This window comes from Monodelphis domestica, chromosome 4 (assembly GCF_027887165.1).
Source record: "Monodelphis domestica isolate mMonDom1 chromosome 4, mMonDom1.pri, whole genome shotgun sequence".
Classification (NCBI taxonomy): Eukaryota; Metazoa; Chordata; class Mammalia; order Didelphimorphia; family Didelphidae; genus Monodelphis; species Monodelphis domestica.
In genome coordinates this window covers 218,733,110-218,748,056 of record NC_077230.1, presented here as the reverse complement: position 1 = coordinate 218,748,056, position 14,947 = coordinate 218,733,110, and the positions used below count along the sequence as shown (strand labels likewise).

The window sequence follows — 14,947 nt, the reverse complement described above, 5'->3', positions numbered from 1 at the left end:
GAGATGAATTTAAAGATATAAAAGAAGATAAAAATAGGATGTAGAAATCTTAATCACATGACTAAGAGGTAGCCAGAAATGGAGACGGAGGTAACCAGAGGGAGGTGAAAGCTGGGTCTTTTCTTCAGGCACTAAATTTAGAGGACACTGGCAGTCCTTATAATCATAGAAACATAGATTCAGAACAGAAAGAGACCTTAGAGACATCTAGTCCAATCCAACTGGTTAGTAACATAGAAATTGGTTAGACAGAATAATTAAAATAGGAGGCTAAGAAGTTCTTCAGGTAGGATGAATTTTCCCTTACTCTTCCTGCTTCCATCCTCCTTCAATGGGGAGGCTTTCCCAGCAGTAGTCTCATGCTAATGTCTGGGTTTTTCTATCTTTTACCATGGGACAGTGTTCCCACCTAAAGGAGAATAGATACAATTCATACCGATCTGTCTGAGCAACTGCAGTTTTTTGGTATTTGTACTAGTCATAGAAATTCCTGCCAAAGCTTTGAGTAGACTTTTGTCCTTTTCAATAGTTCTATTTTCACTAGTGAAGTAGCTTCTAAGGCTGAGATACTGAGTTCCAAGATATGATATTATTGAAATTGTATTTGGACAAACCAAATGATATCTGGCTCCTTTCCAGTCTTCTTTACCCTGTGGCAAAGCAAGAGTTTTGGAAACATTCATTAGTCTGCTCAGTCTTTTCCAGGTATGTTTCCCCTTTCCAACTTAGAGGAAATATCTTTGGAAAAGATAGATATGAGTAACAATAAAGCTTTAACTTGAAAATTGCCAAACCTACCATCCAAATGTGTTTAAGTACGTGCAGGTGCATAGCATTTGTACTGGGAAAGTATTGGACTTAAAGACCTGGATCTGAGTCTTAGCTGTTCCTCTTAGATGATTAACTATGTGACTTTAGGCAAGTCACTTAATATCTCTAATTCTCAATTTCTTCATCCATAAAATGAAGTTAATATTCATACTGTGTTCATCACAAGATTGCTGTGAGACTCAAACAAGATAAAGTATGCAAATAAAGTATTGTGAAAATCTTAGAACTCTGGGTATAAATTGAGCCAAGATTTTTCTAATATATTTTAATGACCTGGAAATTTGGGAATATCCTGGTAAAGAGCTTTGTGTTAGTACATGCTATTTTATGGTATGGTAAATATTTTTTTTATATGAGGTGAAATCAAGTTGGTGCTAGATTATGCTGAGGCTGGTCCTCCCGTATTTGTTAAATTTATATGATTTATGTAGTTGCCTAAAAGAAATTTGCTTCTTAGGAGATCTTTAAGAATAGGCTAGACCAGCAGTGCCAAACTCAAATGGAAAAGAGGCTATTAAACCATGCATAAGGATCCCTGGAAGTATATATTCACATTATTCACATTATCTGTGTTCTATTGTATTTTTATTTATTTTGTCAAATATTTCTTTACAGAAGTTCAAGCTCCTCCAAATCAAGGATTATCTCTTTCTACCTCTTTTCTAAGGCACTATTTAAGAAGGATACTTTAAGCTAAATCTCAGAGATTAAAGCAAGATATAGTCAGAGAGACAAATGACTAGCTTAGTGCTTAAGGGACCTAACTTTCTTTTCTCCCATCAAGCCCCCCACATCCTCTCTTTTAGGTACCTTCTCAGGTGAGGACCTATTATCATGTACTTCAGTGAAAAAATTAAGATCATTCAGCATTAAGACTTTCTTAACTCTCTGGAACCTGTTTCATCTCCACTCCCTTCCTTTACCTTCTCTATAGTAGAGAAGAGATGGTTCCTCTTTTGGACACATCCTACCCCTTCCACATGTACCCTTGATCTCATCCTCTATTATCTTCTCAAACAGATTGTCCCCCCCCCTTTAATCTCCCTTCTTTGTTTGTAATCTTAACTCTGCTGCTTAAAAAAATCATCCAATCGTTCCCCATCCTTAAAAAAATACTATCAATAGGTTACCATTCTGTTAGTCTTACCTTTTTTCACTACCTCCTTGAAAAATTTGTCCATATTAGATATTTCTTATTCCTTTCCTTTCACTGTCTTCTAGACCCTCTGCAACCTGACTTGGGTTTTCATCATTCATGAGATGTTATGAGTGTTACTGATGATATTTCTCAATTGCCAAATCTAATGATCTTTCCTCAACCCTCATTCTTCTTGTCTTTATTTTATACCATTTGACATTGTTTACCATTTGCTCCCAGAAGTTCTTCTTTCTGGGTTTTTATAATGCTGTTCTCTCCTGGTTCTCCTTCTGCCTGTCAAACCCTCATCAGTATCCTTTGCTAGGTTTCATCCATTTCATCCCTACTAACTGTTGATATCCTGTAAGACTCTCTTCTTGGCCATCTTCTCTTCTCTGTGCTTAGTGATAGTTCATCAATTTTCATGGGTTTAGTTATCACTAGGTAGATGATTTTCAGATCAATATATCTAGTTCTAGTTTCTCTCATTATCTCTGGTACTGACTAACTAACTAATTGCCTGGCTATTGGACATTTTAAACTAAATATCCCATAGGTATCTAAACTCAACATCTCCAAAACAAAACTCATTATCTTCTTCTCCCTCCATCTAAATCTACCCCTTTTTGAAATTCTTTACTTCTTCTGAGGGTAACTCCATTCCTCCAGTTAACAAGGTTAATAGCCTTGGTGCCCTTCTCAGCTCTTCACTTCATTCCTCTTCCCCTCACATCCAATTAGTTTTCAAGCATTCTGTCTTTACAATATCTCTCTCTCATTCACTTCTCTACATTCACTTAACCACCACCCTAGTTCAGGCCATACCATCTCTTGAAATATTTTCCTTATTAGTTACTCTCCTTGCTTTGTCTTTCTCCTCTATAAATAAACCCATCAGAAGTGATTTTTCTAATGCACAGGTAGGACCATTTCATCCATTTCTATTCAATAAACTTCAATGGTTCCCTTTCATCATTCAGATGAAGTAGAAATTCCTCTTTTGGGCACTTAAAGCTTTTTACATCTTGGTACTTTCCTATCCACTTTGCTTGGCCTAGTAAATATTTCCCAGCCTGACTAAGTGTCGTAAACTAGTGAACTCATTGACCTAGGGATGTCAATATATGAATATGAATATATAATATGAATATTATGCTGTCTATATTTGCTTTAGCAATCACTGTATGGCATCTTCATGCTCTGATAAAGAATTGTGTTGAAGTTACAGTCCTCAACTTTTGCAGGGATAAAATTTCTAGAAAACTGTGAGAAAGTAAAGCAAAATGAATGCTGATACATGAACCTGGAAATAGGGGGTTAGGTTCCCATGACCACTAAAGACTATAATCTTTTGTAAGAGATTGCTGAAAATATACTTCTCTGCATACAATTCTTTGTAAGAAAGCATTAATTCTGATGACATACACTTTCCCTAACATGGTTATCATGAAATTACTCATAAAATACAGGGGAAAGGAGAAGCCACTTAGAGGGGTAGGGGTGTCAGAAGAACCCTGAAGTAGAAGAGGGAAACATGCAACCTGTCATTTCTAATCTCTTTTTCTGCTATGTGGTTAAATTGTTCCCTGATGAAAAGACACGCCTTGGGATGAGCCTCCCAGTCTTTATCAGAGTAAAACACCTCACCAGCCACTGGGGCAGACAGGCACATCTCCCTGAGGGTCAGGGCTGGACTCACAGCTCCCGAAGCCCAGCAGGAATATTTGGGCTCACTGATGGGGTGAGTACCATCTCATTAACTCACAGTTTTTTAATTCCCTCACCTTGCACTGGAGAGGCTACTTTAGCACTTTCTGGACCAGAATACTTTTATGAATATTTTTCTCTTTTTCTTGAATATACCCAATTGTCTTTTCATTAACACCAAACTTGATGGCTACCATCGACGTTTTGGGCATGAAGCTTATCTACCACCTTCATTTTCTCACTAAGCCATATTATTGACTTAGCATGCTTAAACTTTAAGCCCAAAGGACTTGCACCAAGCTTTAAGGGTCATAGTTACAATACAAAACTTGAATTTTAAAGGTGAATGATGAAAATATGCAAAGCATGAACAGGGGGCTCTTTACAGTAGTAGGGTAAAGAAGTCCAGTGAAATGCCTAGTAGGACACCAGCTGCCCACTAACTTGAACACACAGCACCTCTCATTTTCTTCTGTGCTGTGCAGACCTTGGAATGCACTCAATTGCCAATGCAGAAGTAAAAACGAGGTTACTAATAAAATCACTCAAAAGCTTGAAGTTGTAAAAATTAAACATTCAGATGTGGAAGATTGGTTGTATTTGTTTTTCCTTTAGCTGGAAAAGGGGGGAAAATCTGTTCTATGTGAAGCAGTGTGGAATAGTGAAAAGAACAATGGAATGGGAATCAAGAGATTTGAGTTTCAGTTTTGGACCTTGCATTACTTTATTGGGAAAATTGATTTCTCTCTAAGGTTTAGTGTCTATACCTTTAAACTAAAGGGGTTGTCTAGTTCAATGATGCCAAACTTAAATAGAAATGAAGACTACAAAATCATACATAAAGATGTCCCTGGATAGTACATTGACTTAGAAAATCACATATTAAGATCATCTATGGTCTATTATATTATAACTTGTTTTATTAAATATTTCCCAATTATGTTTTAATCTGGCTCAGCAACTCTTCTGAATGGGACACATCTGATACACAAGCCCTCTGAAGTCTCTCAATTCTTCTATTCCATACTCTTGTGCTTCTGTTTCTTTTTTATTCAGTCTTAAAATGCTTCAAATTAGGAGGGTGGCTTAGTGGATTGAGAGCCAAGCCTAGAGATGGGAGATCCCAGGTTCAAATTTGTTCTCAGACACTTCCTGGGCAAGTCACTTGACCCCCATTGCCTAGCTTTTATCACTCTTCTGCCTTGGAACCAAAGCACAGTAGTGATTCTAAGACAGAGGGTAAGGGTTTTAAAAAAATGCTTCAAATTGCTTTTCAACAACTAAACTCTTGGACTGTCATGAAATAGTAATAACAATGGCAATAATTTTTAAAATGTACACAGATTGTTTAGGTCTCTTTCCATTTGCCTGACTTTATTCATCCCTTCTCTATCATGCTGCCCCCTTTCTTTCCCCTGCTACAGTCTCCCTCTCCTTCTCCACCCCACTCAGCTTTCTGAGGCTTCACTACTTTCTTTGTTTCTGTCTTCCCACTCTTAGTTCTTGTTGTCCTTACTTCCTCATTACCCTAAGGCCTAAAATAGCTGCCTCCCACCATGTCCACAAAGTGACCATATATTTTTCTCCTCCTTCCAAATAACACTCTTTTATAAAACCTTCAGCAATCAGCTTATATATCTTTTTTTTCAGTAGTAGAATTGTGTGAATGTATATATTATTATCTCTTATGAGGAAATATTTTCCCCATGTACCTTTTTGACTAGATAACTATCATTTTTCCATAAAATTCACAATCCAGAACATTTAGAATAGGGATTTAGTTCATTTGAAATTATTAGTCAAGCAGAAGGTAGAGTCTTAGGACTTTTGACTGATGGATTTAACTAAAATTCCTGGAAAAATTCTTGAAAAATATTATTAAAGGGATCCTTTATATGACCAAATGGAGTCTCAAAGAGTCAGATTCAACTGAAATGACTGAACAAAATATGCATTTAGAGAATAAAGCAACAGTCACTGAGAAGCAGCATAACCAGTCTTTTCTCCTTTTTTCTTAGGACTACTAAACTATTTTCTAGATGTAGTTATTATACTAGGATTTTAGAAAAGCATTTGGCAAAGTCATAATATCAGTGTGGACAAGAGTCCACCTTAGTAATGTAGTTAGATGGCCTCAAACTGTTTAAAAGATTTGTCCCATGGAGAAATCGTTGATGCAAAAATTTGAACCTTGGGAGAGATCTTTAATAAAATGCCCCAGGGATATATCCATTATCTTGTTCTATTCAGTATTTTTTTATCAGTGGCTTCAAAGAAAGGAATATGTAACAAACTTCTCAAATTTTCAGATAATACATAGACCTGGAAGCAAGAATAACTATTATATTGGATGTTAGCTTCAGGTACCAGAAAAACCTCAACAGATTAGAACAACGGAGTGAATTTAAAAAGATAAAATTTAGTAGGGATAAAAGTGGTGTTGTCCAGTCATTTTCCCATGATCCCATTTGGGGTTTTCATGGCAAAGATACTGGAGTGATTTGTCATTTCCTTCTTCAGCTCATTTTACAGATGAGGCATACAGGGTTAAATGACTTATCTAAAGGCACACAGCTAGTCTGGAAGCTGGATTTGAAACCAGAATATCAAATCTTCCTGATTTTAAGTCCATTTTTCTGTTCACTGTGCCACCTAGCTGCCTGGGGATAAAAGTAGAGTTCTAGAAATACTTAGGTTCAAAAAAACAAATGCATGTGCATGTGGGATTGAGAAGCATTTCTGGGTACACAGTTTCTGTAGGGAACAATTTGGGCTTTAAAACAATAATAATATCTGGTTTAAGTGCTTTAATCAGTAAATAAGCATTTATTAAGCTCCTACTAGTTTCCAGGAACTGGGCTATGCTCCAGGAATTCAAAGAAGGGCCAAAACAGTTCTTACCCTTAAGGAGCTCACATTCAAATGAGGGAGACAAGGTACAAACAACTATCAATGTACAGAATATATTGGAGTTAATTTTAGAGAGAAGACACTGGTATCAAGGAATATGAAATTCTCTGCAGAAGATAGGTTTTAGTTGAGACTTAAAGGAAGCCAGGGAAGCCAGGAGGTGGAGATGAGGAAAGAATTCTAGGCATGGGAGAAATGCCCAGAGTTGGGAGATGATATGTTTTGTGTGAGGAACAGCAGGAAGGCTGGAATCACTGGAATGTTGAGTACATAAAGGGAAATAGAATATAAGAAGACTGGAAAGGTAAAAAGGAACCAGGTTTCAAAGGGCTTTGAATGCCAAACTGAGGCTTTTATATTTGGTCCTGTTGGTGGTAGGGAGCTACTGGAGGTTATTGAATAGGGGGTCAACATGGCCAGACCTCTGCTTTAGGATGACTACTTTGATAGAAGAATGTGAAACTTATAGAAAGGGAGACTTAGTGCTGTTGCAATAGTCTAGATTTGAAGTGAAAGTACCAGACTGGTGGCACTCTGTGTCAAAAGGGACAACAGGGCATTCTAGAGATATGAGGAAGATAAAAGGGGTAGGACTTGGCAACAGATAGGAACTTGGAGGGGGAGAGTAAAAGAGTGAAAAGTTAAGGATGACACCTAGGTTGGGAGCCTAGGTGACCAGAATGGTAAGAGGGAAGTTTGGAAGGAGGAAGGCTTTGGGAGGAAAGACAATTAGTTTAAGATGTTTACAGGACATCCAGTTTGAGATATCTAATACTGAGTGGAGTTTTAAGACTGGAAGACAGCAGAGAGATTATAGGGCTGGATAAATAGATTTGAAAATTGTTAGTATAGAAATGACAATTGAATCCATGGAGGCTGATGAAATAGCACAGGAGAAAAAAAGAAAATCTATAGCATTGCCTTTAGAATTTGTATAATAATTTACACATATTTTTCATTTGAGATGATTTAGGAAACCATAAATCAAGATGAGTCAACATAGTAACCAAAGAAGCTGGCTTGATTGTAAACATCAATACTGATATACTACCCAGAATAAGGGAAGTGGTAGTCTTATTCTGATCTAGTTAGATCATTTCCAGAATATTCTGTTCATTCTGGGTGCTACATTTTAGAAAGGATATTGACCAGCTAGAATATGCCCAGAGATGAAATGGCCAGGGACCATATCATAGGAGAATCATAGGAAGGGAATGAATATGTTTAGCCAGATGAAGAGAAGACAAGGGAAATTGGCTTTCTTCAAACATTTGAAAAGTTATAACATATATGAGAGAGGGATTAAACTTGTTCTATTCTGCCTCAGAGGGCAAAAAAAAAATGAGTATAAGTAACAGAGGAACAAATTTAGATTTGGTTTCGGGGAGGGGGGGACTTCTCTAAAAATTAGAAATATTTCAAATTAGATGAGTTGCCTTTGAAGTCTTCAACTAGATGCCAGACAATTACTTGTCAAGAATATTGTGGAAAGCATTGCTATCAACTAGTGGATCCTGAAGGCCCTTTTCAGTTTTGAGATTCTGAAACTTTATTGCTTCTGAAATAAGTGTCTTAATAATTGTGCTGTAGCTCACAAAGAATTATTTCTGGGGCTGATCTGGCCTATTCCTGGGTTTTGAATCTATTTAATCAGAGTTGGCAATAATTTGGAGAACTGGGTAGCTCCTGCAGTTTTTGTAAGTTTCTTGAGAATATTGTAGTAGAATTTTTGGTTTTAGGCTGAACCACCTTCTTCCTTTGATTCTTTCAAACCATCCCCAGTCCGTCCCTTTATATGAGAGACAAGACTTCCATGAGTTTGATTGCAATGCCTGTCTTAAACAAGTCATGGGATGAAGGCTGTTTGAACTGTTATGTACAACTCCAAGCACATTGTGTACACTAATCTGTGCTATACGCGTGTTAAATGACCAAATCACAACTTTCCCTCTGGCCCTGATTGATTTCTTTACCACTGAGGCCAATCTTCCAGGTAGTCCGCGAGCAGCTCAATTTGATCCATCTTCTCTGAATTGCTCCGGCTAACTCCTAGGGCATCTTCCTTCTGACATCTATTTACCCACCCCTCCTCTGGAACCTGGGGCCATTCTCTTTCCTTTATCCAAACCAATACTGTGAAACTTAACTAGAAATGGTCATCACTAATTCATAATAAGGATTATATATTGACATAATTCTAAAATATAATGTTATCTATGTTTTATTTTTATATGTTTTGTTAAATACTTCCCAATTGCATTTTAATCTGGTCTGACAGTCCTGGGAAGTGTTGCTGGTCACCTCTGATATCCACTATTTAGAAACCTACTTTTAAAAGCATAGAATGGAGTCAACATAAAGCAGGTAAACACAGTCGCATCAAGGTGGGATGGAGATAGTGTGGCAATTGACTTAAGCCATGGCAGCAGATTATTCCACTGACGCTTTTGTGTGCTAACTGACGCGTTTCTGTTCCAGGGGCTCGTGTAAATGCCAAGGACAACATGTGGCTGACTCCACTCCACCGAGCTGTTGCCTCCCGGAGCGAGGTGAGCGTCACCCGATAGAGTTAAACACTTCATTCATTTCATCTCACAAGCATTGACGTGCTTGTTATTTATGAGACTGTGTTAGGGACACCAGGATATGACAAAGCACCTCGTTTATGCTCAAGAGAAGGAACAAAGGCGAGTGGGATGAATCCAAAGGAATGATCCACCCAAATTGCTATGAGAATTTTGAATAGAGAAAGATCCCTTTTCCGTGGGAGAGAGAGGAAAAGGACTGGTGGACAGAGAAGGCTTCATAGAGCAAATGGTACTCAAGGGGGCTCTGAGGAATGTCAGGACAGACTTTGACAGGTGATGCTGATGGGGAGATTTCATTTTATGAATGGGAGCCAGTGTGAGCAGACACATAGTCACAGGAGAGGGAAGAATAAGTGAAGGCCATCCAGTTTGACTGGAACGTACGAACGTGAAGAGGCGATGTAAGATTAGCGAGGTAGTCTGGAGCTAGATTATGGAGGACTGATTGCCAGGATGAGGAACTTATTCTGTGAATATTGGGAGTACTAAATAGTATTTAATTTATGAATTTTATATATTATTTATAAATTAATTTAAAATAAATGCCAGGTTAAATTGAAGAGTAACATGGTCAGAATATTTATTGCATTAAGATTATTTTCTCTGAAAGCTGCATAAAGAGTGGATTCAATTCAATAAACATATATTAACAGCCTGTCATACCCAACTTACTCTGCTAGATACTGGGGAAAAAAGAAACAAAAATGGAATAGTTGCTGCCTTCAAGGAATGGAAATTCTATTGGAAGAATACAACTGAAATGCATATAAGTAAATACAAAGGATATATAAAATAATACAAAGTGATTTCAAGAGGAAGAAAACTTTACCAGACAGCTAGGGAGATACTCAGGAAAAGCCTCAACTAGGCATTGATACTGAGCTATGCATTTTTTTTTCTTTAAAAAACCCTTACTATCTGTCTTAGTATTAATTCTTAGAAGAATGGTAAGGGCAAGTGACTTGCCCAGGGTCACAGAGCTAGGAAGTGCCTGAGGCCAGATTTAAAACCAGGTTCTCCCAACTCTAGGCCTGATGCTCTATCCATTGGGCTACCTAGCTGCCTCTCAGCTATGTCTTAAAGAAAGATAGTAATTCCAGGCAGTGGAAGTTAAAAGAAGGCACATTCCACAAAGGGAACACTACCTGTGCAAAGGTACAAAGGTGGGAGATGTAATTTCATCTCTGAGTAAAGAGCTAACATTTCAGTTTTACTGAATGGATATTATGTGAAGGAAAGAATATGAGAGATGATTCTAGAGGTAGGTAGGAACTAGATTATGTAGGGCCTTAAATTCCAAACTATGAATTTTCTGAGAAACACATTTTAGTTTAAAGAAAATATAAAGCCATTGAAGAAATTTTTATTTGGAGGTAAGAAGCTGACATAGTGAGATCTGGATTTTGGAATATTAATTTTCTTTTTATTAGGGCAGATGAATTAAAGGAGAGAGAGAATGGAAAAGAAGACCAATAAAGAGACTATTGCAAAAGTCCAAACGAGACATTATGAGGACCTGACTTAAAATAGAAATTCTGCAAATGGAAAGAAGGGAATGTATGTGAAAAAAACATTATAGAGATTGAATCAACTGAGGCTTTGTAACTCAAAATTGATTCTAAGAGAGAAGGTAGCCAATTTAGAGTATTAATTCTAAGATGGAAAGTAGGGGCCTAAAAAAAAGAAAAAAGAAAGACCATAGAAGCAGTTAAACTATTTAGATAGTCTATGCGAAAAAAGATATAGCCGCAAGTGAGGGTAGTTGTAGTGAAAAATGGAAAGAGGGAGCAATTGCAAAGAGTAAGGCAGAGATAGAATCAGAAGGAGCCTAGATTTAGATGGAATGGACCTTGGAGGCCATGTACGCTGACCATCTCATTCTATGGAATGAGAAAATTGAGAGAAGACTAGAGAAGTTGAGATTTACCCAAATACACACAAGTAGCAAGTAAGTGGCAGTTGGAATTTGAACCCAAGCCTTTGGCCTCTAAATCCAAAATTCTTTTCATTGTACTGGCCTACCTCTCATCTTTAATAATAATTCAATCATTTCATAGTCTACATGGTAGACATTTTTATAGCTCCTAGAATTGTGCTTCTGACCTCTTTTGGTTAGGTATGATTTCAATAATACTCGGAAAGAGATGTTTAGCCTCAAAGTCCATCTAATCCTCATAGAAAGCTGGGAGGGGAGTGATTAGAAGGGGCTTGCTAAAACCCAGGGTTAGTTCAGGATTTTTTTTTAAGGAAGATAGCAAATGCCTTGGTTTTCTATGTTACTTTAAAAAGCAAATGTAATATATTACTTTTCGTTTCTAATGTCTAATAAATTTCCTTTCAAATTCTATACAATTCCATGATGGGGCACAGAGGAAAATGTATTAGCTGACTTTGAACCATCCATTCCACTGGTGGGAGGTAGGAGACAGGGAGAGATCTATCTGCAAATATGGAGTTTGTTCCTGACCTTTTCTCTAAGCTTCCCAAAAGCAGATTTTTTTCACTTTTGACTTTTTACAAGTCGATGTTCTTTCTGCAAATTAAGAGTATTAGTCCAGGACTTTCTTCCAAAACTGACTTCTTTGTTGTTTTTACTAAACACAAATAGACTAACGATACAACTGTCCAATGTTAAAGGAGTCCCTGCTTCCAAGGAATGAATTTAAATAATATTCCATTAGCTGACAGAGATTGGATCATTCCTGTGACCAGGGTTGTGTTTGCCATTTCTGTAGGCAGCACGTAAATAAATATTTATCTCTCTTCTCCATTCAGACAATATAAAGGTCCTACAGGAGCCTCCCAACTGCCAGCAGCTCCCTCTAGAGGTTTGCAGAATGAATGAATTCAGAAAGTAATTCAACTTGAACCAAATCAGAATTTAAAAATAATCCCAGACAAATATAAGCCCCCAAAAGTCATATTGTGGTAGTAGTTTTTTAAATAAAGGCGACCACGGCAAGTTGGCACCTTCCTCATTCTTTGGCTTTTTATCAGATCTCGCTCTTGTTAATTCAGAGTCCGGAAGATCAGGGGCTCATATCTCACCTCCGATTCTCACTAGTTTTGTGGCTATAAGCAAATCATTTGATAGCTCTGAGTTTGCTTGCCTGAAAACTGGGAATCATAATACTGAAGCACTTACCTTGGAATTTTTGTGAAGCCTAAATGGACTAATGCATGGAAAGAGTTTGGCAACCTTTAAATTTATGAGCGTATATATATGTTTATATTGTGGTTTTTATAATTATAATTATTGATTAATAGTATAACAAACTATGTATACCATTAATATAATAAAACTATGTTAATTATATAATATATTATAAAGATAATTAATATATTTGTTTAATATATTAATTATATTAGTAAATAACATAATTATATTCTATATTATATGTGTTCACATATCTACAAATATATCTGTGTGTGGATAATTTTATCTATATTATGTTATTTTATATTATAATTTAATTTATATACTTTTAATCTACATAATTATACAATAACTATATAAATTATAATACAATTAATACTGTGATAAATTGTTATAAATTATATATGTATAAACACATATGTGTGTATACAAAGGGTATATGTATGTCAGTTATCCTTTCCTATGTATTTCACTCACTATGCCATAATATATCTAAATCATGTCTGACTATGTTCTTCTCCTTCTCTAAAAGCTTCAGGGATTTCCTATTGCTTCCTGAATAATACACTAGATCTGTTTGGCAGGTGGCTCATATGAGTGGTCATGGGAATATTAGGACTCCATAAGAAATGTACCCTTGGAGATTATGATTTTCATAATAAATCTATATTGTGTTTACCTAAGGCATCATAATTATGCTTAGCAACAATAACCAAAAACCTTTGAAGTTTAGTAGATGGAGTTGCATGTATTCAGCCTTTGGCTTGTAAAACTAAGATTCCACAAACCTTTGGAACGATCAGCTTTGCTTTCTCGAGCTCTGGCCTCCTGAATGTTTCCATTAGAATTCTGGACATGTTCCAGAGTCCTCAGCAAGCCCCTTGGTGCTCACAGCTCTTACTGTAATTGGCCTATGTAAAGAAAAATGCCAAGGCTAAATATGATGATGGGTGATTTTAAAGGAACAATCTTGTTAATTGGACAAATAAGATGGGCACCAATTTACATAATTCCAACAGAATGTAGGATAAAAGAATTAATAATTAGACCAATAGAATAAATGCACATAGGGATTTGGGTGCTGCCACAGGCATTGTCAGCTTTAAAAGTTCTCTTAATAGACATAGTTTGTGATATAAAGGGTTTATAGTTGGATTATGGTATAACATTAATTTCATAAATTCTGATTGAATAGTGACTTTATCTAAGGTCAGGACACAAGATGCTTAAATGAAGAAAGCAAGCTCTTTGCCCTTAGGAATTTCCAATTTGTAAAATATGCCTTTGCTTCTGCCTCTGGGTGATGTGAAATTACAAATAATAATTATTTTCCAGTAATTTTTAAAATTTTTTTACCACCAAAGAGCTAGCAAGTGCATAGCTACTATATTTTTTTCAAGCTTCTGTTAGACTTTGCAGGTTGAGTCTTTGAATTGGGTCTTCCTTTGATGTCTCTTGGTGGTGCAAGAGAGGACTGGGCTTGGAGTCAGGGAGCCCTAAGTTCAAATCTGGTCTCAGACACTTAATTAGTGTTATATTCCTGATTGTTGTTTTTCAGTCTTTTCAATGCTGTTAACCTCATTTGGGGTTTTCTTGGAAAAGATGCTGGAATCATTTGATATTTCCTCTTCCAGCTCATTTTATAGAGGAGGAAACTGAGGCAAACAGGATGAACTGACATTCCTAGGGTCACATTGGGAAGTATCTGAGGCCAGATTTGAACTCAGGTCTTCCTGACTCCAACCCTGGCATGCTATCCAACATGTCACATGATTTGCTCCAACCCTAGTCAAGTCGCTTAGCCTGTCTACCCCTCTTTCCTCAAATATAAAATGGGGATCAATAAAAATGAGTTTGTTATGAGGATCAAATTAGATAACATTTATAAAGTGCTTAGCTTGGGGCCTGAAAAATAGTAGGTGCTAAATAAATGCTTATTTTTCCTCCTTCGCTAGATAGGAAACAATTATACAAAGCTAAGAAAATGTAAATATGTGGAAAATAAATGATTACCTGTGTGACCTTGAGCCTGGGTTTAAAACTTTCTGACTCATAGTTTCCTCATGTGGGATTGGGATGGAAGAGATGAGATTTTTTTGTATTTGGGAATTCAAAAAGCAACTATAAAATCTTTTTTTTTTTTTTCTGGCTGAAAAACCAAGGATTCAAGAATGAAGCTTGTCAAGAATTTTTAAATGATTGTAAGGGAAGTTGTGTCCTGGTTTCTTTCCCAAGCTTAGATTTTGCTCAGTTGTATAAAACTTCTTACACGGGTCAGAAAATGTTATTAGGCAAATGTGGGTAGTTCCTACTTAAAAAAAAAATTTTTTTTAAGTGGCTGCAGTTATTTCAAGTTTTAAAGTGCTTATTTCAAGAAACTTTGCTGTTTCCTCTGATCTGACACTCATTTTATCCCATTTAAGTTAGACAAAATATATTAAACTGTGCAAGAACTTTTCCTTCACATAGGAAGAATTTCCCAATAGATTCCTTTCTAGTTAGTAAAGTAAAAACTATGCTGCTCATTACATAATCCAGAGGTTGGAGGGTGGTGGAGGGGGAGGAGTGGTGGAAAGAACTTAAAAAAAATGACCAGGCCTGGGGCACACTGATAAA

At 36.6% G+C, this 14,947-nt stretch overlaps 1 protein-coding gene across 18 annotated transcripts in view; it reads left to right on the top strand.

Annotated features, from left to right (window-relative positions):
- Positions 1 to 14,947, top strand: part of ANKRD44 (ankyrin repeat domain 44) — a 384,212-nt gene that overhangs the window by 228,067 nt on the left and 141,198 nt on the right. For all 18 annotated transcript variants that reach the window (XM_007494559.3, XM_056794152.1, XM_056794155.1 and 15 more), the window contains exon 4: positions 9,065 to 9,135. In XM_007494559.3, the coding sequence (XP_007494621.1) occupies positions 9,065 to 9,135 (71 nt within the window). The remainder of the gene's footprint in view (positions 1 to 9,064; positions 9,136 to 14,947) is intronic.